Source organism: Lytechinus pictus, chromosome 3, assembly GCF_037042905.1.
Source record: "Lytechinus pictus isolate F3 Inbred chromosome 3, Lp3.0, whole genome shotgun sequence".
Lineage (NCBI taxonomy): Eukaryota > Metazoa > Echinodermata > Echinoidea > Temnopleuroida > Toxopneustidae > Lytechinus > Lytechinus pictus.
In genome coordinates, this window is record NC_087247.1 from 64,784,709 (window position 1) to 64,800,679 (window position 15,971).

The 15,971-nt window shown below is 37.2% G+C and overlaps 1 protein-coding gene across 1 annotated transcript; it reads right to left on the reverse strand.

Annotated features, from left to right (window-relative positions):
- Positions 1 to 12,123: 12,123 nt before the first annotated feature.
- LOC129256153 (cytochrome P450 2U1-like) lies at positions 12,124 to 15,216 on the reverse strand. The gene is made up of 4 exons (XM_054894423.2): positions 14,810 to 15,216; positions 13,779 to 14,407; positions 13,163 to 13,490; positions 12,124 to 12,716 (listed from the first exon to the last, which is right to left on the reverse strand). Exons 1-4 carry the CDS (start codon positions 15,177 to 15,179, stop codon positions 12,538 to 12,540), a joined length of 1,506 nt encoding a protein of 501 aa, XP_054750398.1. The 5' UTR covers positions 15,180 to 15,216; the 3' UTR covers positions 12,124 to 12,537.
- Positions 15,217 to 15,971: the final 755 nt, after the last annotated feature.

The following is a 15,971-nucleotide window of genomic DNA, read 5'->3' on the forward strand; positions in this document are numbered from 1 at the left end:
TATGAAAGTCTATCATAAACTTGCTAAATCTCCAAAGGCTCTGTCCAAGAGTCAAGACCCCGTGCAGTGGGGGCTCTTCATCTGTAACCTCCAATGGGTTCTATAACGGGCCCCTATATGGACCTTTCCTGCATTAAGCTTTACGTTGAAGCACTGGCGTACCGGGGGGTGGTTCCACAGCCAAGGGGAAATAAAAGAAAATAAAGGAGGCAGCGAAATGAGATGAATGAAAAAAAATATATGACATGATATTTGCTATAATATGATGTAAAAATCTATCACATAATTAGAATTTCATTTTAACAGGCCATTTTTTTCTGGCTCGCTTCGCTCGCTGGCGACTTTTTACAAATTTTCCCACATTTGCTATGGTGTGCCCCTCACAATATTTGGATGATTACGATACACAACTGCATTGAATTTATGTGTTGTGTTAAAGCTATATAAATATACACGCAATTTGATTAAAATAAGTGGCCATCTGTAAGGTTTAAAATGGCTTTGATATCAAGAGGTTCCGGGGCTCTGCCCTGGACCCTACCCATAAAGCACTGTTATATGGATGAGTTTGGACCATGGCCCCCAAAAGTTCTACAACCAAACAAACAAAATGAGGAAAGAAAGGAAAGTGTATTATATTTTTCTGAATATCACGTTAAAATCTATCTTCATGTTAGATTCTCATGAAAAGGTGATTTTTTATCTCGCTCGCTTCGCTCTCTCGGGACCTATATCAAGCTACTTCTTGCCAAAAGCGCCATACTCGGCCCCCTCAAGCATATAGAGCTTCGCCCTGATGCTCACAATCATAAGTTCATAACAAAAATCCTGTTCACCGTGGCGTACAAAAAAAGAGAGAAAAAAGGAAAGAGAGGAGGGTGAATATATGATATCATCTTTTTAACATTATGTCAAAATCTATCACAAAATTGGATTTTTTGCAATAAAGATGTCAAAAAATGTTTGCTCGCTCGCTTCGCTCGCTCGCTTATATATATATATATACATTTTCCCGATACGCCATATCGCCCCCTCAAAATTTTTGCCTTATGACGCCATTGCCTGTTCAATGATATGACCGGGAAATTTTTGGCTCTTGCCCCCCCTGGCCACCGACCCTAGTCTAGTTCTAGACGATCAGTTAAACGAATTTATTTGCACCGATATATACGTTCTATTCCGTGCGTACGCCCAGCCGAGTGTGCGCGCAAAACCGAGAACCTGTTCCTCGGAGTACAGGTTCTCGGTTTTGCGCGCACACTCGGCTGGGCGTACGCACGGAATAGAACGTATATATCGGTGCAAATAAATTCGTTTAATATCGTCTAGAACTAGACTACACCGACCCCTGTTACGCCGCTGATGCATCCCTATGGAACGGGCAATCGTGCATGACGCAGCTGTAGCGCGGCCTCCGCCGGGTGCGCTAGCGCTTAGGCGATGGTCGAAAAGCGCTATACGGCCGCTTTTCACAAAAATTGTAGCAGATCAACGCGACCGGAACGGCGCGGCGTAACGAAAAATATGCGAAGCTTTGGAGCGGATTTCTTTCTTCTTTTTTCTCGATAAGAAGGAAATGCTATGCCTTGGAGCGGCTTTCTTTGTTCCTTTTCTCAATAAGACAAAAATGCTATGCCTTGGAACGGAAATTTGAGTGTAAAAATGGGGGTCCCCTCCGCGGCACATACCCACTATGCATTATATACTGAGTGCCCCCCCCCCCCCCGGGTTTTAACAATAAACTTATTCGACTAAACGGGCAAATGCTATTTGATGAAAACTTATTTCTTAAAAATATATATAAATTGCATCATATTGTTGACAAGGAAGGTAACATCAAATCTCCTAGAGACTTTCTGAGAATGGGGTTAGATGGAAATGAAATAGATAAAGTTTATAAAGTTTTTGAAAATATTCCAGCAACATGGAAACACCTTTTAAAGAAAGAAGACAACTGTGAAGACACTGGTCTAAATCTAGAGTTTATATTTAATGGTAAGATTAACAGTTTACCAAACGTGACATCCAAGAAAATATACAAGGCACTTTTAACTATTAAATTGGAAAAATCGTACGCGTTTAAAAATTATAGAGAAGACATATAATTTCTCCGAAAAAGATATCTGTGCTATATTTTCAAGACCCAAAAAATGTACTCTAAGCAGTAGGCTTAGAGAGTTTCAATTTAAAATGCTTTATGAATTAATATATACACGAAGAAATATTTACATTTATTCAAAATTTTCTCAGATAGTGAATGTTCATTTTGTGGGAATACTGAAGAAACTTACGAGCATCTGTTTTTTTCATGTGAAAAGACTAGAGACGTATGGATAGATTGTGGTAACTTATTCAATATGTATGAAATAAAAATGCCAGGTGGGTGGGTATACACATTGGTGTTAAGCATGCTAATATAGGGAAGGAACAGATAATTAATCACATTATTCTTTTAATAAAATATATGATTTTTGTTTACAGCAGGACTAAAAAAAGACCACCAAGTCCCAACGAAATTAGAGAGAAGATATTAGAAAATGAACGTGAAGAGAAAATTTTAGCAGTAACGCGGGGTAAATTATCAACCCATATAAGGAAATGGGAACATTTCCTTACAACACCTACAAGAGTATAGAGGCGACAGAGCTCACGAGATTATGTTCGTTCATTATGGTGTTTTTCTTGTTTCAAACGGGACGCGGGCACCCTATGCAAGGGCGTATGATGTGTGTTAGTGTTTGAGGGTGTAAAGTGTGGGGGTTTGCGGAGGGAAGGGGGGGGGTGGGTAAGGAGGGGGCAGGTACAACGCATATACTTTTAAAAGTTTTTTTCTCTGATATTTGTTTGTTAAACTCATCTGGTAGTGGTACGATGCAGTGTCTTAGAATATTATTTCATGATGTGTATAATGTATACGAGTTTAAGAGATTGTTTTGTTCGAATTATTATTTACAATTATTACTTTGTAAACTGCATTGTATATGAAATTTTATTTGAGAGAAAAACAATAAAACATCTTAAAAAAAAAAAAAGATATCGTTTTTAATCGGAACCATATATCCGCCGGGTTCGCGCGGCTTGAAGTTTGCAGATTTGGTTCCTCGGCGGATTTGGTTCTATTGACTATACGTGTAATTCAGACAACCTCGGCAGCGCGCGCATGCGCGGCTCTGGCAATGTCGATCGCAATGGGGGGGGGGGGGGGGGATTTTCGTCCGCCTTTAGTGAATTTTTATTCAGGGGCGGATCCATACAGCGTTCGACATAGGGCTCGATGGGGGTGAGGATTAATAGGAGAAATAATGTCTCGATATTTCATGTATTACATAGACCTGGCACATACGCCAAAACTTTGCTATTTATTATTATCAGATTTTGATGAAATTTTCATCATTTTGTTTTTGTGAATTTGTATACTATTTTCAGTCCGCAGTATGCATCGATCTCTTTAACTGTGCTTTTTCACACCAATGTTAGTGTCAGTTTGCCAGACTGTTTGGCGAAAATGTGCACCCCCATACAGTGCGTATAAAAAAAACGGGATAGTTTTGAAAAGTCTATAAAAATTGTTTCAATTTATGATATCTATATCTTGATGTTAATAGATGCTCTGAAATCTTATCTTTGAAATGCCATTTAAAAAAAAATTGTTCATGCTTGAGCGAACACGGGACGTTTTTGTTGGGGGTTCAAAGAGAGGCTTGCGCCAAAATGGCAGAAATTAGAAATTTGATGATCAGACTTTTTGCTAATCAGCAGGCTTCCTTTTTACCTTTTCATTATCTTCGCCATGATTTTCGAATTATGCTGTCAAATTTTATTTACAAATGTATTTATATACTTGAATTATGTTGTTTTTTCATTAAAACTTCTTTAACCTTTGAATTTTCCTTCATAAGTAAGAAAAGAAAACTTTTGTCAACCCAAGGAAGAAGATTTGCGTTATTAATCATGTTAATTGGGAGAACTTGTAGTTATTCAAATCGTATTTTATTAGGTGAAAAAAATTACGTTATGGTACCTTTATAATAGAAAAACATGAATCCTATTTTCAAGGGGTCATTGATTCCTTGACCAAGTTTAATTAAGTGCTTGACAGGGCAAACAGGAAAGGATTCATGTCTTTCAATGGCAATATATAAATTTTGAAGGAGCTAGATATGGCAGATCGGATAAAATGTATTTAAATAGTTGTGAGCGAGCAAGCAAAAATTTCCACTTTTTTAAATATCCAATTCTGTGATAGATTTTGACAAAATATTTAGAAAATAAATCATATTTCACTTTCTATCTTTCCTTGTATTCCCTTTCCACTTTTTTATTGGGGGGGGGGGGGGTAACACCCCGAGCCCCCACCCATCTGTATGCCACTGTTCAAAAGCACCATAACCTTTGTAGCACACAATGGAAGGATTAAAAAAATACACGCTTTCCCATACTTCGGTTAAAAAATTTTGTTTTTGCTTATAGAATGAATATTGAAAGCTAAAAGAGAACATATTAAAAAGAAACAACAGAACAATTCAGGCAAATAAACAGATTCGAAAATGAATTTTAACAGCATAATTCGAAAATTATGTCAAAGATAATTAAAAGGTTAAAAGGAAGTCTGCTAAATAGCAAGAAGTCCGTTCATCATATTTATCATGTTATGCCATTCAGTGGCGCAAGATTCCTTTTTAACCCCAAACAAAAACATTCCGTGTTCGCTCAAGCATGAACAAAACTATTTTTGTAATGGCATTTGTAAGATAAGACCTCAGAGCACCTATTAAAGGAGAATGAAACCCTTGAAACCAGCTGAATCCATATCAAAGAGAAAAATCAAAGAAACATATTGTTGAAAGTTTGAGGAAGATTGAATGAATAATAAGAAAGTTATGAGCATTCGAATATTGAGATCACTAGTGCCATGTAGATCCTCCCAACGGCAATGCGACCAAGATCTGTGATATCACACACGTACAACTCCCTCATCATTACTTTAGTACTATTTCACTTATATTCTCACTTTTATAGAGTCTATCACAAGGTGAGGTGTTCTCTTTATGAGATGACAAGTACAGAGGTTTCACAACATTATATCATTGATGAATCGTTAGTCATATGATTAGAATGAGCAAAAAGAGATGTTTTGGGGTATATTTTCAGTGTCCAAATGGGAGAGTTGTACGTGTGTGACATCACAGATCTTGGTCGCCTTGCCAATGGGAGGATCTCCATAGCATTAGTGATCTCGACATTCAAATGCTCATAACTCTTTTATTGCTAGTCCTATTTTACTCAAAGTTTTGTTGATCGTATTCTTTGATTTTTCTGCTTTCACAAAAGCTAACTTGCTCCAAGAGTTTCATTCTCCTTTAACACCAATATATAGATGTCAAAATTTGAAACAAAAATTTTATAGACTTTTCAAATCTGTCCCGTTTTTTCGATACGCACTGTATAGGCATATTGGTTTTTGAAACTACAAATGTTTAGAAAAATTTCAACAAATTAAAACTTCATATTTCCAAATAAATGATGCAAATAAGTGTATGAATATATTTTTTGCTGTTAACTCATATTATTGCTTGTAGAATGCTAATTTGGGTGAAAACATATTTGACATTTAAAAAAAAAAAAAAAAAAAAGAATGTCAAAACATGATTTATTTCTTATGTAGTTTATTGTAGGCCAATTTTTAATTTATAATGTATTTTTTTTTAATTCTTTTTTTCTTCAATATTTTTGTTAAGGAATCTGAACTTGGGAACCGGAAGTTCACCCTGACAAAAGTTAGATACGCCACGTATCGTATGCTCCTTAATTTACCTCTCAGTCATCTAATTTTAAGATCAATATGGGATCTTTAGTGAAATATAATTTCTCCTTTATATATTTTGTTTCTCTTACTATACCCCCTTCTGGTTTTTCATCTCTTTATTTTTTGTCTTTCTTTCTGTCTCTGCTCATTTCGCCCCTTTTGCCTCTTCTCCAGTTTCCTAACATTTCTGGCACAATATGAATATATCTGGGGCGTATACGCGTGGGTGATATAGCACCAAAAAGGGAGAAATAGAAAGAGGAGGGAAGGGAGAAAAAAATATACGAGAAAATGTGGAGGAAATAATAATAATACATAGGAATTTCGCAAATCAAGAATTTCATTTGCAGTGATCATTTATCTATACTTCCCTTTAGAAAACTTATTACGAAATCCTGCCATTGTTTGCCTTTATTTAATACTCTGTATCAATCATAATTGATGCATATTGTATCCAATCTATCCCTAAAATTGTGATAAGAAGGATTTAATAGGTATAAAATAAATAAAAAATGCATGTTTTTTATTACAAGACGTATTTTTTTTTAAACAGTGCACACCTACATAGTTACCACTAATGCATATAGCATTTCCATTTATTTGAAAGCAAGATAAAAGAGCGTTGCATATTAAATGCCTCCAGGCTCACGGGCATAGGTGCCACGGCCGGGGATCGAACCCCGGACTTTCTATGTACAGCCAGGCCGCCTAGACCACTCGGCCACGGCACCTCCACGTATGTGAGTGAAGGATATCGCAATAGCGCAAGAACGATATCTTCCGAAGAGAGTGGCCTTTTTTGGTACTGAATCCGCCGGAGTAGAACACGATCCGCCGGCGGATTTGGTGCCTAGAACAGTATCTGCCAGGCGCAGGATCCGCCGGTACACCGCGCACATAAATTTAGTAGGGCACCAAAGTACTCAAATTCTATACTTTCTGGGGAGCGTTTCATGAAAGAACTTGTCGGACATTTTATCCAACAAGTAATGTTTTATCAGACTGTTACCATAGGAACAGTGCCGCTTAGCCAATCACAATCAAGGAAAGATGTCAGATCTGACAACTTGTCGACCAAAATGTTAATGAAACGCGCTCCCTGTTCTCACTATTATCTTCAAAAAGTGGTATTACAACATATTGATGGATATTTTTTCTTCATGAACACATGAAAAATAAGTGGTTTTCGATTGGCCTTTTTCACGTGATTTTAAGGCACCAATGTTTGCCTGGCGAGGGGGGGGGGGGCGCCATTTTCCGAAAAGTTCACAGGGGTGCCAAAATTAGGTCGCCCCCAGGTGCAAAATCCAGGATACGCGCCTGGGAGGGTGACTAGAAAATGGGGAAAAGGGAACAGAAAGGGAATAAATTACGAACAGCTGCCACCCCACTCCCCCACACACCGTGGCCATCGTGACGATATTTGCTTTACACTGAGCTGTGATTTACATAAAATGGCATAGGCTGGATTTTCCTGAACGAAGACGCTGTTTTGAAGCACTTTGCAGCTATAGTAGGATGTTTATGACAGCATAAGCTATACATTTCTCCAAATTTCCGGGGGGAGAGCAAGTGGGGGGGGGGGGGGGCAACTCACTGGGGGCAAATGCCCCCCCGTGCCTCTTCGTGACGCCACTGGTCTGGGGCGGAGCCCCGAAACCTCATGATATTTTTAAAAATTGCACATGACCACTTCTTTATCATATCGCGGGTACATACACAACACACATAATAACTTCAATACAGTTGCAGATATTAAACAAAATATTTTGAGGCAGCACAATAGCAAATGTGGAAAATTTTGTAAAATTCGCCAGCGAGCGAAGCGAGCCAGAAAAATTTGGCCTTTTAAAATGATTTTGAAATTAAATTCTAATTATGTGATAGTAGCTTTGGAAATTTAGCCAAAGTAAACATGAAAATGTATTAGTGTTTCAGGATATTTTGTACTTCCTCACATGTTTTTCTTTCCTTCCTTTTCCCGCTTTCCTTCCTTTTCCCTATTTATGTTCTTTCTTTCTTCATTTTCCTTTCTTTTCCCTTTTTCCCTTTCCTCTTTTCCTTTCTTTCTCCTTTTTCTCTTTTCCCTTTTTTTATTTTCCAGGTGAAATCCGCCAGGGGGGGGGGGCAGCTCGCCCCCCCCTGTTACGCCACTGCCGGCACATTTACAAGTTTCAATACACTAAGTGAATTACAGCAGAAACATTTTTTAATAAAAACTATATAAAGGGATTAAGCAGTTTCAAATCCAGGAAGAATATATAAACATCATAAATTTCCCTATAATCAATCAACACATATAGCGTCGAGATAAATAAATACTACAAATGCAATAACTCAACAGCATCACTTAAAAATTAACACGAAAAAGAATTTTACAAACAAAAATATCCTCCTTCTCTGGGTTTCTCCTCTCTCAGTATCATCGCTAATAATTTACATTTCGCTTTTTTTTTAGTTTTCAACTAATTATCTCTTTTTTTTTGCTTTTCAAATTTTCGAGGAGGTATACAGTCATGCAAAAACTCCGGTGTTGATTTAACAACAGCCCGGAATCTATATAATTATGTGCACACCAGAGAAGTATTGAAACAACACCAGTTTGTAATCAAACCGATGCTGTTTTAATACTAATTGGTGTTGTATATAAACACCTATCTGGTGTTAGACCAAAACGAAACTGGTGTTGTTTAACACTTCTCTGGTGTGGACATATATAGATTCCGGGGTGGTGTTAAATCAACACCGGAGTTTTGCAGTGTAATGTTGACCGTTTTTGGAATTGACAACCTTTTTTTATGGGGCAAATGTTGATCCATTTACCTCAATGGTCAAACATTTTTTGTCGACAAAAATAATCATGGTGAACCCTACAAAAAAAGGGTTAATAGAACTACGGGTTTGAAAGATAAAATCACAAAATGAAGTTTACTCGTCGCATTATAATCGCGAAACACAATTCCTTGGAATCTACATGCAGTGCGTATAAAAAACGGGACAGTTTTGAAGTCTATAAAAAATTTGTTTCAAAATATTATATCTATATTTTGATGTTAATAGATGCTCTGAGATCTTATCTTTGAAATGTCATTAAAAAATAAATTTTGTTCATGCTTGAGCAAACACGGGACGTTTTTGTCGGGGGTTCAAAAAGAGGCTTGCGCCAAAATGACCGAAATTAGAAATTTGATGATTAGACGTTTGGCTAATCATCAGACTTCCTCTTAATCTTTTCATTATCTTTGCCATAATTTTCAAATTATGCTGTCAAATTTCATTTACAAATTTATTTATTTACCTGAATTATTTTTTTCTTCATTTAAACTTCTTTTACCTTTAAATTTTCCTTCATAAGTAAGAAAAGAAGACTTTTTGTCAACCTAAGTAAGAAGATTTGCATTATCAATTGGGAGAATTTGTAATTGTTCAAATCCTTTTATTATGTGAAACAAATTATGTTATGGCACCTATAAAAGACATGAATCCTATTTTCAAGGGGTTATTGAATCCTTCACCAAGTTTAATTATGTGCTTGACAGGACAAACAGGAAAGGATTCATGTCTTTCAATGGCAGTGGTGTATTGAGTCAATTTTGAAGGAGCAAGATAATATTCAGAAAATGATATCATATTTCACTTTCTATGTTTTCTGTTATTTTCCTTTCCACTTTTTTTTCTTGGTCATGATTTTTTTATTGGGGGCGGGGGGGGGGGGGGAGGGGGGCACCCCCAGCCCCCACCCATCAGTATGCCACTGTTCAAAGGCACCATAACCTCTGTAGCACACAATGAAAGGATTTGGACAAAAAAACACGCTCTCCCATACTTCGGTTAAAAAAATTGTTCTTTCCTAAAGAAGGAATGTTCAAAGCTAAAAGAGAACATATTAAAAAGGAACAACAAAAGAAATATTCAAGCAAATAAGTAGATTTAGAAATGAATTTTGACCGCATAATTCGAAAATTATGGCAAAGATAATGAAAAGGTTAAGAGGAAGTCTGCTGATTAGCAAAAAGTCCAACCATCATAAACTCCTCAAAAAAAGTTTAGAAATCTGACTTTGATCGATAATCCCTCCTCGGTTTTAGTAAATATCAATGTGTAATTAATATCAATGAATAGAACATAGATTCTCTTTAAAATGATACCCTACATGATATGATTATCGTTCACATGGAGGTGCAGTGCCTTGAAATGTGGGGCAAGGTCAAAATTCAAAAGTTGCAAAATGACACAATATTGAAAGTCAATGTTCTTTTTTCAGTGGTGATGAGTGAGTTTCTCAGCGGTTTCTTTTAATTCTTTTCATGCAACATTAACATGGAATCAAACACACCTCGGCACAAGCAAACACATAAAAAACAAACAAACAAACATGCATGGGTATTTCAAACCACGATTCAAACCATGTTATCTCACAGAACCATCACTACAGAAGCAGGGGCTAGATTTGAATGGATTTTCATTTCTATTGACAGACAAAAGAATCATGTTCTGCATTGAACTTCATGACTATTTTTGCTCGTTTTGCAGCTTTTCAATCCAACACTTTTGAATCCTGCTCTTTTCGCAATGGCATGATCATAACAAGCATGGTATCATTTTAAAGAAAATTAAATGGTCTTTTAAATGATATCAAATATGCATTGTGTAAAATTGGAAGTTGGGAGAAAATATTGGTCAAACTCAGAATTCCAAACCTTTTTTGCTCGTTTTGTAGCTTTTTAATTCAGACCTCATCCAACACTTTTGAATCCTGCTCTATTCACGATGGCATAATCAAAACAAGCATGGTATCATTTTAAAGAGAATTAAATGATCCTTTGAATGATGTAAAATATGAATTGTGTAAAATTGGGAGTTTGGAGAAATTAATGGCCAAACACAGATTTCCAAACTTTTTTTGAGGGGTTTATTTATAATTTTATGCCATTTTGGCGCAAGCCTCCTTTTTAACCCCAGACAAAAACATTTCGTGTTCGCTCAAGCATGAACGAAACTAAATTATTTTAATGGTATTTGAAGGATAAGACTTCAGAGCACCTATTGACACCAAAATATAGAGATCATGATTTGAAACAAAAATTTTATAGACTTTTCAAATCTTTTTATGCGCAATGTATATAGTGCGAATATGCGAACGGAGAAAACATGATGTTGCGAATTATTCCGCTCATTCTCACCAGTGGCGTACCGTGGGTCACGGCATTGGGGGAGGAGGCACCAGCAAAATTTTTGAATCACTTAGCGCTCGGTTGCCAGGTATACTGACCTGATAGAGACATTTTAAGGATAGTGCCATTAACGGATATCTATGTCACCGACTAATAATGCGAGCACGAAGCGGGAGCTGATCTTTTTTTATATTCAGACCTTAAAAGGGACATTATAAGCAATTTTTTATAATCATGATACGTACCTGTCTCGCTAAACAAACAATGTGAGCGCGAAGCGCGAGCTGAAATTCTTGTACATATTGACCCCAAACAGGGACATTTTAAGGACTATATTTAAGGAATATACATATCTCACCATAGTCATCTCAGTCAGTCGGCAAGCCCTGAAAAAGTACAAAAATGCGAGTGCCAAGCGCTTGCTGATTTTGTTAGAATTACATCTAAACACATGAAACATTTGTAGACATTGAAATCATGATTAACATATACGCATCTCACTAATCAAATATTGCGAGCGCGACGCGCGAGAAATTCAGACCTGAAAGGGGGAATTTTAAGGCTTGTTTGTAGGAACTTACAAAGACCATACGTATTTCACTAACCAAACAATCATGGATATTTTAAGGAGTCTTTTAAGAGCATATACGTATATCTCACCATAGTCATCTAATGCGATTGCCAAGCTCTTGCTGATTTGCCAGAATTACATTTAAACACATAAAGCACTTTTTGTAGTCATTGTAATCATCATTATCATACGCATCTCACGAATAAAATATTGCGAGCGCGAAGCGCGAGCTGAAAATTTAGGAAATTCAGACCCGAAGAGGGGCATTCTAAGGCTTGTATGTAGGAATTTACTAAGACCATACGTATTTCACTAACTAAAGGATGCGAGTGCGAAGCGCGAGCTGAAAATTTTTGATATTCAGATCAGAAAGGGGACATTTAAGGACTGATTTTAGAAATTAATGAAGAGCAGACATATCTCACCAATCCACTAATGCGAACGTAAGCACAGACAGGAACTGTTTTATATTAAGACCTTAAAATGGGGCAATCACTTTAAGTACCGGTAGTCATGAAAAAGAAGCATATGTCACTACATAAAACAATAATAACTCGAAGTGCGAGGAAATATATATTTGGTGTAAAAGGGATGTTTCAGTACAACAGGATTATACATCTCGTTAAACAGACTGCACCAGGATCAATGAAGACAAAGGCCCTGGGCAAATTATGTCTCATTAAGTTATGAAAAAAAAAAATTATTTAATATAACATTACATAACTGTAATATAATATAACATTATAATGAACAATAATTTCTTCTTTTCCCACCATGTTTCATTTCCTTTCTCCTTCTTTTCTCCTTTTCTCCGTTTTTTTTTGGCCAGCCGATGGGGGAGGGGGCACGTGCCCCCCATGCCCCCTCCCCGTAGTTACGCCACTGATTATCACACTAAGACAACGTGTGAGGCTACTCTGCGTTATTAATAGAGTTTGTCACTTTACTATTTGCTCGAGACTGTTAATCAAGTACTCAGTAGACAATCAACGTGGACTAGCAATGATCTGGAATTTCTTTGGGGCAAGGGTCGATGTACGATGTCCGAATCCATAATCTGGAAGGATACCATCTGGTAGTCTGAAAGTAAACCTCTGAAGTAGATTGGTGAAAAACAAGAATAATTCAACCTTGGCAAGTTGTTCTCCTAGACATATCCTCCGTCCTGATAAGAATAATCACATTATAATACAATATCAATTTAATAGAATCAATAAGCAGAACCAATTCAATTCAATTCGATTCAATATAGAGTCCTCTGAAAAGATAAATTAATATTTAAATCATATTGGCCTTAATTTTATGCCTATATGTAAAATGACGTTAACATATAAAAAGAAAATTAAAACACATCCATATCAAATTGTGCATGATAATTCATGTCTTAGGCTTGCATTGTGGTGGTAATTGAAGATATGAATGCCGATCAGTGAGTCAATATGTTGTATTGGAATTACTCAATTGGCGTTTTGAGAGAGTAGTGGAATTTAAAAACAAAAAATCTATAAAGAGTGTCCACTCAGCGGTTTAACATTATGATAATCAGTAATGCAATGTTGTTTAACTAAATTATGAGAGAAGAGCAACTGTACTGTTGTTGACAGAAATTACCTGCTCCAAATGGCATGTGCCAACTTGGCCTCTTGACTGTCATTCCATCATCACTTAAAAATCTGGATGGATCAAAGTTTTCTGGGTAGGGCCACAGCTTTGGGTCTAGATGCATGCCTACCATGTTCATAATAATAATGGAACGCGCAGGAATGAGATAGCCTTGGTAAACGATGTTTTCCGTGTTTATGTGCGGAATGCCAAGGGGTGCGATCGGACGGATTCGGAGAAGTTCGGCAATAGTAGCTTCTGTGTAAGGCATCCTGGTGCGATCGTCGTAGTGAGGTGTGCCTTCACTACCGATGACGGAGTCAATTTCTTGACAGACCTGAATGAAAAGACGAGGAAAGAAACATACAAAGACTGAAATTAATCGAAATCTTTAATGCCAATGCTCACTTTCGCTGAATCAAAATAAAGCACAAGAAACTTTCCACAGCCTATTCTAATATTATGTCCCTACAAATTTAGTTAATCAAGGGAATATAGCTAATGTAAATATTTCGCCGGTCACAGAATATTTCCTGGCTCATCATTGTGACGGTCTGCCTCGATGGAAGCTAGGTCATGTTGCGTTTATTTTTTTTCTTCAAAACTTAGAAATAAAGTGTTATACCTTTTCTTGAATGTCAGGACATCCAGCCATATACAACATGGCCCATGCAAGTGTGGTCGCAACGGTCTCAGTTCCAGCCAAGTAGATATCAAGAAGTGTTCTCCAAAGGAGTGACTCGTCAAAGAATGTTTCCTCTCCTGCATTCTTTGCCCGATCAATTTCAGCTAGACACATATCAATGACATCCCTTGGATCGTCTATGTCCACTGTCTGACGATGATCAACAACTTCTTGCTTCATCAAGTCGATCAGTGCGTTACACATGTTGCGTTCCTTTCTAAAGAATGGGGTGTAGTACAACCACGGCATCATTTCTAGAGGCCCGTAAAAGTTCTCGGCACCTAGGACATCGGTGATGAGCTTGACCATCTGTTGAAATCGATCATTTGAATAGTCAAAGCGCTGACCGGCTGTGATTGACCGAATAATATTAGCCACGGCATAGTTGATGGTGCGGAATGGGTCGAAAGGCTTACCTTCTGCCAGCATGAATTCCCTACAAAGAATCTGAGCCTCTTCGTTCACCCAATCTCCAGCAGTCTTCTTACCCATGCCAAATTTGCGGAAAGCGAGGAGAAGGAAGCGCCTCATATCACTCCACGATTTTCCCTCTTCAAAAATAATACTTCCTAAAGGGGGAAAGAGAACATAAAAGAACTTATAAGATCATATGAAAATAATGAAGAAATGGTGAATTAAAGTAACATTAAAATTTTACTTTTCATGTTAACCTTCTCTTTATTTTTATTTCAATTACGTCTTCATTCAGTATATAGAACAATCTGAAGGCAGTTGCCATATAAATGCCGACATCACAACCGCGTCCCAGCAGTACTTAAAAACGGATATAAGATTTTATCTTTTATAATCTTTTATAATATCTTTTATAATGGCATGCAGGGCACTAGCAACGTGCTATTTTTTTACTGTGGGTAATGGTGTTGCAGTGGAAAGAGCCGTAAGATATTGGCCTGTCCTTCGCCCATAATCTTGATACAGATATATACAGATAGACAGATCGATGCACAAACCTTCATCTCTGAATGCAACATGTGCTAGAGGTGCAGTATCTCTTCCAGACGTGATCTCAACTTGCTTTACGAAGAGTTCTTTCACCATTTCAGGATCACTTAGAATCACCAGAATTTTCTTGCCCTTTGACACTGAGTAAATATCACCATACTTTCGACGTAAACCTGTCACAAGCTCTATCAGGTTAGGCGGTTTGGAGCGTGATATGATTCGCCACAAGTCATTCAAGATTATACTGATAGCGGTTGGACCAGGAGGAGGAGGATACGAGGGCTGAATTTTCCGGTGGTACTGGCGCATCCATAGAAATGTCAAACTGGCAGTGGCTATTCCAAGACAAACCGACAGTATCGTCGTCATCAACTCCATTTTCAGTGAACAATGTCTGTGAAACAAAAACAAAACAACAACTACAACGACAATAACCACGTCAACAAAGATAACTGTGTTTCCGGATTTTATTCCAAATCTATAACTGTACTATGTCGAACAAAGGTCTTTGAAATCAGAACAGATCAAAGTCCTATATATATAATTAATGAACAGGGAATTGAAAAAGATACATAAAAGGCGAAATTAAATGTCAAGATATCGGATAAGATCAAAGCGTATATGGAGAACTATATAGGAGTAGAGCAGTAAAGTTTATTATATGCAGCTAATTACCAAACTATAAGGAATTACCTATCTTTCTAGGCCTGAGCACGGGCGGCGTTCCCGGGGTACGGGATCGAATGAGTATCCCCTCGAATTTCGAATTGTATGTGGGATAGGGTCATAAACCTCACATAAAATCGCTGCATATGCCATGCTGGGCTATTAAAAGTATATACAGTCCTAATTACACAATCATGTATACATGCAATATACATTGGAATATGTTGTTCACTTTGAAATCTCAAGTCTTAAGAAAATGAGTAACTTAAATTGGGTAATGATTTTTTTTGTTAACATTTTGCCAAAATGATAACAAAATCAGGGGGGGTAAAGGTAGATAACAAGTCCCCTGCTTTTTCAGGTCAGCGTAAAAAACATGAGCTCAATCACGCTTATTGATATAGTTTTATAAAATAGGTGTATTATTTCAAGCATCGCGATTGGCCAATACGCGTCACATGACATCCAACTTTTTTTGGTGCACTGCACGGCAGTGCAAAAGGT

Bases quoted from the DNA above. Each gene is read 5' to 3' on its own strand.
- LOC129256153 (XM_054894423.2), bottom strand. From the start codon at position 15,179: ATGGAGTTGATGACGACGATACTGTCGGTTTGTCTTGGAATAGCCACT. The intron at 14,408-14,809 runs GTTTGTGCATCG...TTCCCCCTTTAG, and splicing joins TGTTGCATTCAGAGATGAAG to GAAGTATTATTTTTGAAGAG. The intron at 12,717-13,162 runs GTAATTTCTGTC...TATTCTTATCAG, and splicing joins GCACATGCCATTTGGAGCAG to GACGGAGGATATGTCTAGGA.